The sequence below is a fragment of the Euleptes europaea genome, chromosome 3, assembly GCF_029931775.1.
Source record: "Euleptes europaea isolate rEulEur1 chromosome 3, rEulEur1.hap1, whole genome shotgun sequence".
NCBI lineage: Eukaryota > Metazoa > Chordata > Lepidosauria > Squamata > Sphaerodactylidae > Euleptes > Euleptes europaea.
In genome coordinates, this window is record NC_079314.1 from 116,476,763 (window position 1) to 116,492,069 (window position 15,307).

Below are 15,307 nucleotides of genomic sequence, written 5' to 3' on the forward strand. Positions count from 1 at the left end.
AAATATAACTTGAGAAGCAGCGCTGAGAAAGGTAACCGTTACTCAACTATGGTCAAAAATCGATATAATCTTATGATTTGAACACACATTAGTCAAGCTTCGCATTAAAAAAAAGCCATCAAATACATCCTGCTTGTTGCCTGAAAATAAAACGACAGTAACTCATCGCTCCCATCTACTTATTTGAGGAGCAGGCGACTGGAAGTGGTGGGATGCACCCGTGAACTGTACAAGAGGAGATGGTAAATGGGGGAGGGGGGAGGAAGGGGGTCTCACTCCTATATTGCAGGTTTACCCAAGTGGGGAGGAACAAATGCACACAGAGGGAAAAATGGGTCACAACTTCTTCTTTTTAAAGAAAAGTTTATGTTATTTCACAAAAAGCTCAAGCGTTTTTTATTCGTGTTAAGTCTCAAAAAAAAATCAAGGGGGAGGGCTGAGAGGAGGAAAGAGAAGCGTCATATATTCTTATCACAAAAATATTTACCAGCCGCTTCGCCCCACCCCCACCCCCATGTCATTTATGATTATCTGACTGCGGGATAGGAAGCCGAGAGCTTTTGAAATCTTTCGAAGTGCCCCCCCCAGGACAGTTGCTCGGATTTGCGAGTCCTTTCTCCGGGAAGAAGCTCAGAAGAGGAAAGAGACAAACGGGAGAGGGCCGTGTGGTATTTACAAACGTCCAACGCGCCTGCCAGCACGCGGGAGTTGCTCAGTTCCCTGCTTTTCAGCCGGTGAGTCCGTGGCAGACGATTCTTGACGGAGATCTGGGCTGTTTGACGATGAAAGGGGGAACTTAAAAAAAAAAGAGAGAGAGGAGAAAAAAGCCAGCCGGCAACAGACCGCATATGCTCGTTCCTGATTCTCTCAAGAATTGCACCCCCAGAAATGTGATGGCGATGAACGAGGCGGTCAAATCCCTCCACAAAAGAAGTCGGGGCAGAAGTGCTGAAGTGACAGTCCAGGAAATCTCCGCAGAATGACTTCAGTGGCCTTTGTGTTTCCACTTCTTGTGTTTTTTATCTTTCTTCTTGCTGGCGCACCTGGAGCAGAACCACTGCATTTCTTCGGGGGGAGCCGCCGTAATTCCAACGCAAAGCCTAGGAGGTCGACAAACACACACACACAAACAAATGTCAGAAAACAGATGAGCGTTGCAAGAAGTGAAGCATTTTCTGCTATTTGTACACAGGCAACAAGCGCTAACCAGTACAGTTTATCAACTCTCCTACCACCTGGACAAAATACTGTTCTGATCTGATACTGGGGGTCAGGTAGATTCCAGTTGTCACAAATGACTAACGATGAATTATATTTGATGATGAATCCAGTTTATGTTTGTTTTTTTTAAAAACTGTATTAAGGATTCTTGTCTATCGCACAGGGATGACATCCAGGCCCTGTAACGGCCCCCAGGGTTAATTTCTGTAGGGTCGCTCAGACCTAGGGTTTACAGTGCGGGTCGGGAAATTCCTGGAGATTTGAGGGTGGAGCCTGGGGAAGGTGGGGTATGGCGAGGGGAGGGACCTCAGGAGTGCCCACCCTCCAAAGCAGCCATATTCTCCAGGGAAACTGATACCTGGAGATCAGCTGTCATTCTGGAAGATCTCCAGGCTCCACCTGAAACCCTGCCTGGACCCGCCACCTTTACCCAAGCATTCCTTCCCCCCTTCATTTCAAAACCTTCTAGAGGTATGAAAATCATCTGCATGTGTGTTAACTGGCTGACTCAATCAAGTCGCTTCTGACTTACAGCGACCCTATGAATCAACGTCCTCCAAAATGTGTAATCGTTAGCAGCCTCGCCCAACCGTTGCAAACTGAGGGCTGCGACTTCCTCAATTGAGTCAATCCATCTCTTGTTGGGTCTTCCTCTTTTCCTGCTGCTTCCCACTTTCACTAGCATTATTGTCTTTCCCAGTGATTCTTACCTTCTCATAATGTGCTGCTGGGAAAGGTCCGCAGGCAGCTGTGAGCATGAGCAGTGGGAAGCAGTGTGGGCTCGTGAGCAGACAAGGGAAGGACACTCAAGCAGGTGGGAGGAAGGAGGAGGAGAGCTGGTTTTTTATATCCCACTTTTCTCTACCTTTAAAGAGTCTCAAAGCGGCTTACAGTCGCCTTCCCCTCCTCTCCCCACAACAGACACCCTGTGAGGTAGGTGGGGCTGAGAGAGTTGAGAGAGAACTGTGACTGGCCCAAGGTCACCCAGCAGGCTGCATATGGAGGAGCAGGGAATCAAACCCAGTTCTCCAGATTAGAGTCTGCCACTCATGTGGAGGAGCGGGAAGTCAAACCCGGTTCTCCAGATTAGAGTCTGCCGCTCAAGTGGAGGAGCAGGGAATCAACCCCGGTTCCCCAGATTAGAGTCTGCCGCTCATGTGGAGGAGCAGGGAATCAAACCCGGTTCTCCTGATTAGGGTCTGCTGCTCATGTGGAGGAGCAGGGAATCAAATCCGGTTCTTCAGATTAGAGTCCGCCGCTCATGTGGAGGAGCAGGGAATCAAACTCCAGATTAGATTCCACTGCTCTCAACCACTATACCACACTGGCTCGCAGGTGGGTGGGAGGGAGGGCGGGCATGAAGGTGTGAGTTCCTGGCGGAAGGCAAGCATTGATCATGTTTTGTTAACTTGCAATCAAGGGCCTTTGCTATGAGAACTTTGGATTTCGCCTATTTTGAACAAAAAACATCTTGAACCCCAGGCATTTTCTTTTCTGTTGGACTATCATAGCCCTGCAGTGGCATGAGTGGTGGCCAAATTTTTGTCTGCCATGATATCTGTAAAGGCATGCTATCTGTGAACTTGAAGGCAGCAGGAAAAGAGGAAGGCCCAACATGAGATGGATTGACTCGATCAAGGAAGCCATGGCCCTCAGTTTGCAAGACCTGAGAGAGGCTGTTAACGTGAGGACGTTTTGGAGGACATTGATTCATAGGCCATTTATGCAGGGTTGATTCTGCTCCTTGCTCAATGCTGATTTTTTAAATCCAACATTTAAAATGACTATTCACGGTCCCTATGCAAGAGGAGAAAGTCAAGCGAATTCCAACCCCCCCCCTCGCCTGCTCCTTCATTCCTTCGTTTGCACAGCCATTAGCAAGCTTCGTTTGCATAGCTACGCTGCGGAGGGGATTCTGCATGCTTCCTTCAGTGAACGCTTAGATGCAAGGGTGGAGCAAATACAAAAGGTTGTGTTAAAGGGGCTCTTAAGAAATGCGAAGCAGGTATGCGCCGGCTTCGCAGAGACATCTGGAATGACGGTTCAGTGAGAAGAAATTAAAAAAAAAATGTGGGGCCCTTCAGCCCGGAACATGCTAATTACCAAGCATAAACGGCCATAGAGTCGTCATGAGTCAGAAGAGACTTGATGGCACTTGACACACACACACACACACACAATATCTGTGAGACACTTCTCCATTACACATTAATATGACAAGTCGGGGGAGGGGTCTCATATTTTTTAATGGCGCTTTGTTATCTACATAATTATCTTTATTAGTTGTTCTGTAAATGTTTTCATGGGATTGGTGTCTGACTGTATTGTGTTTTTGGCTCAAGACCTTTGGTCAAAGGATTTACTGTCAATAAAAGGCAAGAGAGTGGCCAGATGGAGGGGCGGCGGCTGGGAACTCTCTGCCCGGGGCCCCTCAAAACCCGGAACTGACCCCATCGAACGTCCGAGTTTCAGGAACAAGGGGAGGCCCAAACCACTCACCAGTGATACCAGTCGTCGCAGTCGTCACAGCCGATCATCGGGCTGCCGTCGTCGGGCTTCTCGCAGCCAGGGCAGATCCAGATCTTGTTGCCCCACTCGTCTCGGATCTGGGTTAAAGAAGGAGGGAGAAGTTGGCAGCTTTGCGGGCTGGAAGGAGTTCTCCACGCGAGCAATTTGTTCCCGATGGCACCCTCAAAGCTATCAAGAGATCCCAGAACTAGCACAGGCACGATATCACAAAGGCGGCTGCACTCGCAGGAGTGTCCCATTGTTAAACGTTTCTAAATGTTATTTAGAAAGCTGGGAGGCGGTGCCTGTATGGACATCCTACACATCAGAGAAGAGCCGACAATTTGGACGGCCTCTTTTGAGGAACAGATAGGCACGTATCAAAGGGTACGCGAAACCATGAAGGTTATTTCCACACCACTCAGAAAGCTGAAAGTTGGCACACCTGTCGCCCCGAGACACCTTGATCTGGCAGCTCCATTGCAAGCCTGGGATACTGTGCCCTTTCTTTTTTCTCAAACTTTCCGTACCTCCTTGCGTAAGGAAGAAAGCCTGAAAATGTGTATTTTCAGCATGGAAATTTAAAAAAAAGAAGAGTTGTTTTTTTATATCCCACTTTTCTCTACCTTTAAGGAGTCTCAAAGCGGCTTACAATTGCCTTCCCTTCCTCTCTCCACAACAGACGCCTTGTGAGGTGGTGGGGGCTGAGAGGGTTTGGAGAGAACTGTGACTGGCCCAAGGTCACCCAGCAGGCTTCATGTGGAGGAATGAGGAAACCAACTTGGTTCTCCAGATTAGAATCTGCCGCTCATGTGGAGAACGGGGTTTGATTCCCCACTCCTCCACATGAGCGGCGGAGGCTAATGTGGTGAACTGGATTTCTTTTCCCACTTCTACACATTAAGCCAGCTGGGTGACCTTCGGCTAGTCACACTCTCTCAGTCCCACCTACCTCCCAGGGTGTCTGTTGTGCAGAGGGGAAGGGAAGGTGATTGTAAGATGGTTTGATTCTGCTTAAAAGATAAAGTCGGCATACAAAAACCAATTCTTCTTCTTCTTCAATTAATTATGTTTAATTCGCCTGCTTGCAAGTCTTGTTTCTTTAGTTGGTTTTTATATGCTGACTTTCTCTACCACTTAAAGGAGAACATATTTTGTGATGTAACCAAGGATGCCGTTCCTGAGGTCAACTAACTATTATAGTGAATTTTAGCCTAATTTGTTATCTGTATGAAGCTATTAAAGGTAGCTGCAGATTATTAGGAAAACTATGTCATTTGTATTAAACCCAGATTTATCTCTGATAAGTGGTGCACGTCGTTGTGAAAACTGTTTTAAACTTATAAAATAAAGTTTTAAAAAGAAAAAAGGAAAAAAATATGACAATCCTGACGTCATGCATCTTCTTAACAGAGAACGGTGTGTGTATGTGTGTGTATTGCTTATTACTTATTAGCCAAATTCTTCCAACTCAACTAACTGATAAGATCAAGGGTATAAAAATGGTTACTCAGTAACTTTCCATGCCTTTGACATTAATGCAACTGTTCCATTTTCTGAAGGGTAAATGGAAAGAAAGAACGGGGGAGTGTTTACAGTCAAGCAACAGATTGTTAGAGACCACCTCTCCGTTACTTACGCTGCATATTTAGGATACCTTATTACAAATTATCATAACATTCTTGGCGTGAAGAACTCTGGGGTTTCTCAAGTCAGGCTTGCGCCAATCAGCAGATTATCACTTGCAATTTCTATACCAATTTTAAGTATACTTGGTTTTCTGATTCTTATGCCACTCAGTATCTGTAGGATTAACCCCCCCACACACACACACACACAAAAGCCTTTACAGAAGGGCAGTAATCTAAGTAGAGTTGCCAGGTCCCTCTTCGCCACCGGCGGGAGTTTTTTTGGGGGCGGAGCCTGAGGAGGGCGGGGTTTGGGGAGGGGAGGGACTTCAATGCCCTAGAGTCCAATTGCCAAAGCAGCCATTTTTTCTCCAGGGGAACTGATCTCTGTCGCCTGGAGATCCGTTGTAATAGCGGGAGATCTCCAGCTACCACCTGGCGGTTGGCAAACCTAAATCCAAGTGAGAAGAAATGTACAGAATAAATTTTAAAAAGAATCCTCTGTGCAAGAAGTAGCAACAGACAAATGGAATCTACGATTTTTATCCACCCTGTGATCAAGATGGTGGGTCTGGTGAACTAGGAGTTACATCTCAAGAGTTCCTGGTTTGGCTAGAGGCAAAATCAATCGTTCAGTCTCTCTGTGGTTCAATTCCACAATTGTAAGAAACAAGAGGGGACTACCTTTCGTTTTCATAGTTCCTTATTTCCTCCCTCCCTTTCTCTGAATCATTCTACGGTAGGCGTTCGGTAGAAATGTTGAGAAATCCTGGGAGCTGGGGGGAAAAGAATATTGGCCTGCATCCTACAGCTCTGCTTCCTACAACTTTGAAGCCTTTCTCCACCCTAAAGAGCCTCTGTCCAACTTAAGTGGCTCTTCCTCCGGCAGAAACTGGAGGAAGCTTTCAGATTTTGTGGTGTACATTAGTAGGATACAGGCCAAAATGCGTTTGGGCTTTGCTTTAGGGACTGCTGAAGCATTTATAATTTTTTGCTTTTTATTTTTTTTACAGATCTGAGAGTTTTGGAGATGGTGAAAACTGGTATGACCCTTGCACGGGAATCATTAGGGTTACCAAGTCCCTCTTCGCCACCGGCAGGAAGTTTTTGGGGTGGAGCCTGAGGAGGGCGGGGTTTGGGGAGGGGAGGGACTTCAATGCCATAGAGTCCAATTGCCAAAGCGGCCATTTTCCCCAGGAGAACTGATCTCTATCGGCTGGAGATCAATTGTAATAGCAGGAGATCTCCAGCTAGTACCTGGAGGTTGGCAACCCTAGGAATCATGGATGTTTTTAACAACATGTAACAGGCCAGGGCTCAACAGTTTCCGCCTCGCTGTGTCTTTACGGTGGTGGATCTTCCCTTAACAATTTATTGCAAGGAACAACAGCGGATGTACTGCAAACGGGATTGCTGTGCAGATAGCCAGTATGGTAGGGGAGACTCTGGGTATTTTCAAACATGCCAAATAATGCACTTTCAATCCACTTTCAATGGACTTTGCAGCTGGATTTTACTGTGTGAAATGTAAGGTTGCCAGCTCCGGGTTGGGAAATACCTGGAGATTTTGGGGGCAGAGCCTGAGGAGGACAGGGTTTGGGGCAGGGCAGGGGGCTTCTGTGCCATAGAATCCCATTGCTAAAGTGGCCATTTTATCTAGGAGAGATGATCTCCATCGGCTGGAGACCAATTGCCATAGTGGGAGATCTCCAGCTAGTACCTGGAGGTTGGCAACCCTAGTGAAGTGGCAAAATCCCCTTGCAAAAGATCCTTAGAGTGAATTGAAATTGGATTGAAAGTGCATGATTTGGCATGTGTGAAACTGCCCTCTTAATCCTGCATAGAGGCAAGGGTGCTCTGCTAGTGTCAAAGAGGCACACTTTATTCTGCTCTCTAAAATCTAGTTTAAAAAGAAGTAATAGTAAAAAAAGAAAAAAGAAAAAAAAGACACCACTAGCTTTAAAGCACTTTAGCTGCTCACAGCTAGCAAGAGGCTAGCATTGCTTCCTTCGTGAAGGTAAACAATTTTTAGGAAATCTGTTTGCATAAGTTGCATCCTTTCATACCGAACGATATCCGCACGTCGACAAAAGTTGACATTTACCAGTTGAGTCTTCAGCTTTTAGGTGGCCAGTTGATAAAGAGCCTTACACTCTACTAGCAGTAATCTGCTGGTGGTCCCCGGCCCGAAGAATGTTCGGCTGTCCTCAACAAGGGCCAGGGCTTTTTCGGTCCTGGCCCCGAACTGGTGGAATAGTCTTCCTGGTGACATCAGGGCCCTGTGGGATCTCAAGGGCCTGTAAAATGGAGCTATTCTGCCTGGCCTATAATTGAGGGCAGCTGCAAGAGGATCCAACATGACTGGCCTCCCCATCCCCCCACACACTCTTGACACGTGGGGAGGGGCCGACCGGCTAATATTTTGTTACACGGTGGCACCTGGCTAAATTTAAGGCCCCATGTTTATGAATGTATTATGAGGTTTTATTGAGATTGTTGATGTTTTAATGATATCTGATGATTTTATGTGTTTTAATGGTTGTTACCTGCCCTGAGCCTGGCTTGCTGGGGATGAGGGTGGGCTATAAATTTGAACAAACAAACAAACTAACAAACAAACAAACGTTTAAAATGTGCACATTTCCTGGCGACCTCAAGGGCTACCAAGCGGCCCCGGCAAACAACCAAATTTATTACGCATAACTGTCATTTTCTCATAAAGAATGCTGTTCACTAAATCACGGGCGTAAAAGGTTGAACAGAATAAGTCTCGCGACACAGTTGTTTCTGGCATTTAGATGTGTTGGAAACGGTTGGGTTGTGCAATTTCTCTTGGGCATTTACTAATCTGCAGTGGGGAATGCCGGCCGTAATCAGTGAATGGAAAGGAGGATAACATTTGGTCATTAGTCAAAGGCTTGGGGTTTTACTAGTACCGGTCAGAAATATAGCTTATTCTGGACGTTTACCAAAAGGCCTTGATGTATTTCTCTTTTCCCGGCAAGTAACTCAAACACTTTCTTGCCATGTCTATTGTTGACGAGGGGTAAACAACATCACAGCTCCTTCATTAATGCTCAGATTGTCACTATATACAATTGAGACAGTATCTCACATTTATTAAACAGCTGAAGATGTTTAGCTGCTGCCTGGATAACTGGATGTGGAACTTAACAAGTACACCTGACTGCAATCAATGAGGGGATAATTTATAAAGTTTTTTAAAGGGCTGGAGACCTTGGTATATAAGCAAATAAAAAGTAAATAAGTACATAAAATAAAAAAGGAAAAGAAAATAGCATATTATTGCCAAATGTAACTCCTTCATTAGGGTTTCTAATCTTTAAAAGCCTGCATGGAATTGCATAGCACTTAAAAGTGAAGCAATTTCTGAACTAGCAAAATCTATTTCCGCTCTAGAAAGCTAAAAATCGCTTAAAAGCAACAAGAACACTTTGCACTTTGACATTTAGAAGGTGGGGAGGGTTAATAATCCTCGGATAAATAGTGAAAAAGGTTTGCAAACCCTGAAAATATAAGCTTCACAATAACAGGAACTGAGTTTTGGCTCAAGTGATACAGCTGAGTTAGGCGGTACAGAGCTTTTAAACCTGTAAAAGACCAGGAGTTACTCTCTCCTAATCTCATTTTGACAAGTACCTCTTTCGCACAGCCTGAATAACACGCTTTCTATCTACTTTCAACGCACTTTAATGATCGTCTGCAAGTGGATGTTGCCATTTCATACAGTAAAATCCATCTGCAAAGTGCACTGACAGTGGATTGAAAGTGCATTATTCAGGGTGTGTGAAAACGCCTAAAGTTTACAACATACCGGGTTGGATCTCATGGATCTGTTCTGCCAGCGGTGGTGATTTTCTCTAGCGTGAGGAGCCTCCCGATTCAAGAAGAGCCCCTTGAGCTGAAGGAAACTGCCACCGCTAGTGGAACAGATCCAGGGGGTCCAACTAGGGTTGCCAACTCTGGGCTGGGAGAATCGTGGAGATCTGGGGGTGGAGCCTGGGGAGGGCGGGGTTTGGGTGATGGGAAGGACCTCAGTGGGACATAATGTCGTAGAGTCCACCCTCCAAAGCTGCCATTTTCTCCAGGGGAACTGATCTCTGTTGTCTGGAGATCAGCTGTAAATCTGGGAGGAACCCCCGCCCTGCCTGGAGGTTACCCCCTAGACCCAACCCACTAAGTCCCAAAACAGATGAGATCTTGGGAAAGGGTTGAGATCCATGTGGAGGAATGTGTACGTCTTTTAAAAAATATTATTATTATTTTTCAGAATACATCGGACAGGGGAGCTAAACCTGTCCACTACTGACTGAACAGTGTGAGGAAAATGCTTAAAGGAACTGAGTACAGGTGAGGTATCGATGGAACTAGATTTAGGCTATCTTACACCCTGTTTTCTATTAATATGAAAGACCTCTTCCTCTCCATGTCACACAAGAATGGGTAGATCCCCCCTTTGGGTCTAGTTTAGCTCTTAAATGGCTGGCTGGAGAAGGATGGGTTTACAGAAGGAGGAGGAGGAGAAGGAGAGTTGTTTTTTATATGCTGACTTTCTTTACCACTTAAGGGGAATCAAAGCGGCTTACAATCACCTTTTGTTCCCCTCCCCACAACAGACACCCTGTGAGATAGGAAGGGCTGAGAGAGCTGTGACTAGCCCGATGTCACCCAGCTGGCTTCCTGGGGAGGAGTGGGGAAACCAACCCGGTTCACCAGATCAGTGTCCGCCGCTCATGTGGAGGGGTGGGGAATCCAACCCGGTTCTCCAGGTCAGAGTCCACTGCTCCAAACCACCTCTCTTAACCACTACACCACACTGGCTCCTTAAGGCTAAAACAACGCCACTTCATCATCATCAATCAGAGCTGCCAGGCTAGGCCAGGCAACTGGCAGGAGGGTGAGAAGTGAGAACATGGGGGGAGGGCGTTGCAAGTATGATGGCATTACTTTAGGGAAAAACTCGGAAGCAGTGTTGACAGCTTTTGAAACCACAGAGCTTCTGGAGATTCCTAGAGCTACTTCTGTCGCTTCTGGTTTTCCCTGGGAGTGATGCTAAAATGCTTGTGATACCATTGAGTTGTTTTTTTTTAAACCACCATCCCAAGTGGGAACTTGGGGCGGAGCTTGGAAGAAGAAGAAGAGTTGGTTTTTATATGCCGACTTTCTCTGCCAGGGAGATTCTCAGGGAGAATCAAACAGGCTTACAATCGCTTTCCCTTCCCCTCCCCACAACAGACACCCTGTGAGGCAGGTGGGGCTGAAAGAGTTGTGACTAGCCCAAGGTCTCCCAGCTGGCTTTGTGTGTAGGTTTGGGGAAACCAACCTGGTTCACCAGATTAGCCTCCGCCGCTCATGTGGAGGAGTGGGGAATCAAACCTGGTTCTCCAGATCAGAGTCACCGCTCCAAACCACAGCTCTTAACCACTACACCACACTGGCTCTTCCTCCCATCAACACACAATCGCACACATTCATGCTGAAACACGTTATTTTACATACCACGTAATTGCTGACGGTTTCCGTCACCACGCTCCGAACGGGGGCTTTGGAGCCTCCAGCAGCAGACATCGCAGGAGATGGAGGAGGAATCAGAGCTGGGGAAATGGTGGCCGGAGGCAGCACGGCAATGACTGGAGGAGGAGGAGGGGGTACGTGGAGAGGAACCGGTGCCGGAGACGGGGGAGGCGGTGGCGTTTTGGGTCGAGCCAAAAGAGGGGCGGGCTTAGCCTCCGGCGTCGAGACCACTTTGCTGATGACGCTGTCAAACAAAAAGAGAAAAGAAACAAAAGATGGCATCACATCGTGTGAAAAATTATGCCCGATAAAAACATGAGGAGGAGAATGGTTTTCTGCCAAGACCAGAATGGCTTGTCTGTGGTCCGCTAAGACTGCTTAAGTGTCAAAACTAAACATCCAGGATGACCAGGGCGACATTTAATTTGACCCCATCATACCCCATGGTTTTAGGGTGGGGAGAGCCTTGAAAATAAACCACAGACAGCCTTTTTTTGGCCATCAAGTCACAGCTGACCTCATAGGATTTTCAAGGCAAGAGATGAACAGAGGAATGTTCCCATTGCCTGCCTCTGAAAAGCAACCCAGGACTTCCTTGGTGGTCTACCATCCAAACAGTAATCAGGGCTGACCCTAGAATCATAGAGTCATAGAATCATAGAATTGGAAGGGACCACCAGGGTCATCTAGTCCAACCCCCTGCACAATGCAGGAAATTGACAACTACCTCCCCCCCACATCCCCAGTGACCCCTACTCCATGTCCAGAAGAAGGCCAAGATGCCCTCCCTCTCATCATCTCCCTAAGGTCATAGAATCAGCATTGCTGACAGATGGCAATCTAACCTCTGCTTAAAATCCTCCAGGGAAGGAGAGCTCACCACCACCTGAGGAAGCCTGTTTCACTGAGGAACCATTCTGTTAGAAAGTTCTTCCCAATGTTTAGACAGAAACTCTTTTGATCTAATTTCAACCCATTGGTTCTGGTCCGATCTTCTGAAGCAACAGAAAACAACTCGGCACCATCCTCTATATGACAGCTCTTCAAGTACTTGAAGATTGTTATCCTATCACCTTCAATGTCTCTTCTCCAGGCTAAACATACCCAGCTCCTTCAACATTTCCTCATAGGACTTGGTCTCCAAACCCTGCTTAGCTTCCATGATCTGATGAGATTGGGCTAATGTACCACTTAAAATTTGCTTGTAAGCTCAAAAGTGGTGTGAAAACTATCCTACTGAAAACCTTACACAGAATTCCACATTGGCATTTTGAACATTTGCATGAAGTCATCGAGTCCCCAAAGAAAGACAACCCTGGAGAGCTACTGGAATCAGTCCCTTGAGGTGTCCTTGGTTGAAGCTGATGCAGAAAGGCAAAACCAAGAGGAGGGAAAGTCATTCGACTTATAGAATCATATAGTTGGACCAGGGTCATCTAGTCCAACCCCCTGCACAATACAGGAAATTCACAACTACCTCCCCCACACACACCCAGTGACCCCTACTCCATGCCCAGAAGATGGCCAAGATGCTCTCCCTCTCATGAACTGCCTAAGGTCATAGAATCAGCATTGCTGACAGATGGCAATCTAACCTCTGCTTAAAATCCTCCAGGGAAGGAGAGCTCACCACCACCTGAGGAAGCCTGTTTCACTGAGGAACCATTCTGTTAGAAAGTTCTTCCCAATGTTTAGACAGAAACTCTTTTGATCTAATTTCAACCCATTGGTTCTGGTCCGATCTTCTGAAGCAACAGAAAACAACTCGGCACCATCCTCTATATGACAGCTCTTCAAGTACTTGAAGATTGTTATCCTATCACCTTCAATGTCTCTTCTCCAGGCTAAACATACCCAGCTCCTTCAACATTTCCTCATAGGACTTGGTCTCCAAACCCTGCTTAGCTTCCATGATCTGATGAGATTGGGCTAATGTACCACTTAAAATTTGCTTGTAAGCTCAAAAGTGGTGTGAAAACTATCCTACTGAAAACCTTACACAGAATTCCACATTGGCATTTTGAACATTTGCATGAAGTCATCGAGTCCCCAAAGAAAGACAACCCTGGAGAGCTACTGGAATCAGTCCCTTGAGGTGTCCTTGGTTGAAGCTGATGCAGAAAGGCAAAACCAAGAGGAGGGAAAGTCATTCGACTTATAGAATCATATAGTTGGACCAGGGTCATCTAGTCCAACCCCCTGCACAATACAGGAAATTCACAACTACCTCCCCCACACACACCCAGTGACCCCTACTCCATGCCCAGAAGATGGCCAAGATGCTCTCCCTCTCATGAACTGCCTAAGGTCATAGAATCAGCATTGCTGACAGATGGTCGTCTACCCTCTGCTTAAAAACCTCCAGAGAAGGTAAAGCCAATATATTAGGCTTTTATGAAACATGGCATGATTTTATTTCATACACAAATGAGAAAGAGATTCAGCATGCATCGAAGCCATTCCGTAGATTATGGGAGAGGAATTAAAGTTAAAAATATAATGATCTTTCTATTTCCTCTGCTTTTCATTTCAACTTTCCCCTCTCTTTCGAATCACCTATGCCATTAAAGTATTCCTCTCATATCTGTAACTGTAAAATATACAAGAATATGTATAAAATATTAAAGCCCTCGATCAATAATGATTCAACTGAAGTTCAGTTTTGTGTGTGTGCGTGTTTTTGTTTTTTGTTGGTGGTTGGTGCTGTTGTATTGATGTTGTTATTTTGTGCTTTTGGGGGGACTGTATTTTGTTTTATAAAATTAAAAAAATGCATATATATAAAATTGAGTCTGGATGCAACCCGCGGAGATCTGTGTGCGCATCAGAGTCTCCATCTCCTCTACAAGCCCCTGAGATAATGGCTGCATTCAGAGTCATGACAAACCTCAGGTTATCTGTGCACGGGTATAACGTCTCATGCATGCACTCATGCACTCTCCCCTCCCTAGTGCTTCCTCACTTAGAATCATAGAGTTGGAAGGGACCACCAGGGTCATCTAGTCCAACTCCCTGCACAATGCAGGAAATCCACAACCACCTCCCCCCGCACACCCCCCGTGACTCCTACTCCATGCCCAGAAGATGGCCAAGATGCCCTCCCTCTCATCATCTGCTTAAGGTCATAGAATCAGCATTGCTGACAGATGGCCGTCTAGCCTCTGCTTAAAAACCTTCAGGGAAGGAGAGCCCACCACCTCCCGAGGAAGCCTGTTCCACTTATTATCTGAAGGGGTGCAGCAAGGAACGCAGGGGGACAGGAATGGCCTGGGATTGCATTAGCAGTCCAGTTGGGAAACAGAAGCAGCCACAAACCCGTATGTGCAGTTGTGGGGAAGGCCTCGACGCAGCAACCTGCAACCACCAAGCTCCCTGGGGAAACGGCCGACACACCCTTCTAAGATCATCGCCACCTCAAAAGCCTGGCCGACCTATTGCCCGCCTAAATACAAAAACGTTGTTGAGGGCTGATGAACTTGAACAAAAGCGGATCGATAAAAAGGGCCAACCCACGGGGGAAGATGTGGGGGAAGATTTTAGACCAGGGGTTTCCCAGCATGGTGCCTGTGGGAACCGTGGTGGTCACCAGCACCTTTTCTGGTGCCCGCCGAGTGTGCAGATTTTTTTTTTAAATGTAGCTTTGGCAGCAGCTGCCACCCCAGTACAAGAATCTGCACTGTGTGACTGAAGCTAGGCTGCAGCAATCGTTTTGTGGCTGGCTCCGCCTCCTGCGGCAGCCATTTTGTGGCTGCGGCCACCATGCCATGTCCGGATATGCACAGCCACTCCGATCTCCCATAGCCAATCAGAAGCCTTGATGCGCAAAAGGCCCTACCTGGCCCCACCTACTTCCTAAAAGAAGAAGAGTTGGTTTTTAGAAGCCGACTTTCTCTATCACTTAAGGCAGAATCAAACTGGTTTACAATCCCCTTCCCTTCCCCACAACAGACACCCTGTGAGGTAGGTGGGGCTGAGAGAGCTCTAAGGGAGCTGTGACTAGCCCAAGGCCACCCAGCAGGCTCCGTGTGGAGGGGTGGGGAACCAATCCAGTTCACCAGATGAGCCTCCGCCGCTCATGTGGAGGAATGGGGAATCAAACCTGGTTCTCCAGATTAGAGTCCACCGCTCTTAACCACTACATCACACTGGAAGTTAATGCAATAATTTCTTACTAATGTATAGGGAACATTTTCATTAAAAAGGGATCAGGGATTCTTGAATGCCACAAGTTAACTCCTGCTGACAAGACTACCCGCAGCAGCACACTGGAGCTATTCTACTGTGCTGGCAAAAGGACAGGGAGGCTAAAAAAAAACCCTCTGCCCCACACCTGCATCCAGCAAGCGATTCCAGCAGCATCACGGTCAAGTTCTGAAAGCAGGAAAGAAAAAAAAACCTTCCACGCATTGCTCTTT

The 15,307-nt window shown here is 46.7% G+C and overlaps 1 protein-coding gene across 1 annotated transcript in view; it reads right to left on the reverse strand.

Moving 5' to 3' along the window:
- Positions 1–935: 935 nt before the first annotated feature.
- TAF3 (TATA-box binding protein associated factor 3) overlaps positions 936–15,307 on the reverse strand; it is a 150,833-nt gene continuing 136,461 nt past the window's right edge. Inside the window, exons 6-8 of the mRNA XM_056847706.1 lie at positions 10,878–11,136; positions 3,721–3,827; positions 936–1,100 (exon numbers count right to left, since the gene is read on the reverse strand). Coding sequence (XP_056703684.1) covers positions 986–1,100; positions 3,721–3,827; positions 10,878–11,136 — 481 coding nt within the window. The 3' untranslated portion in view covers positions 936–985. The remainder of the gene's footprint in view (positions 1,101–3,720; positions 3,828–10,877; positions 11,137–15,307) is intronic.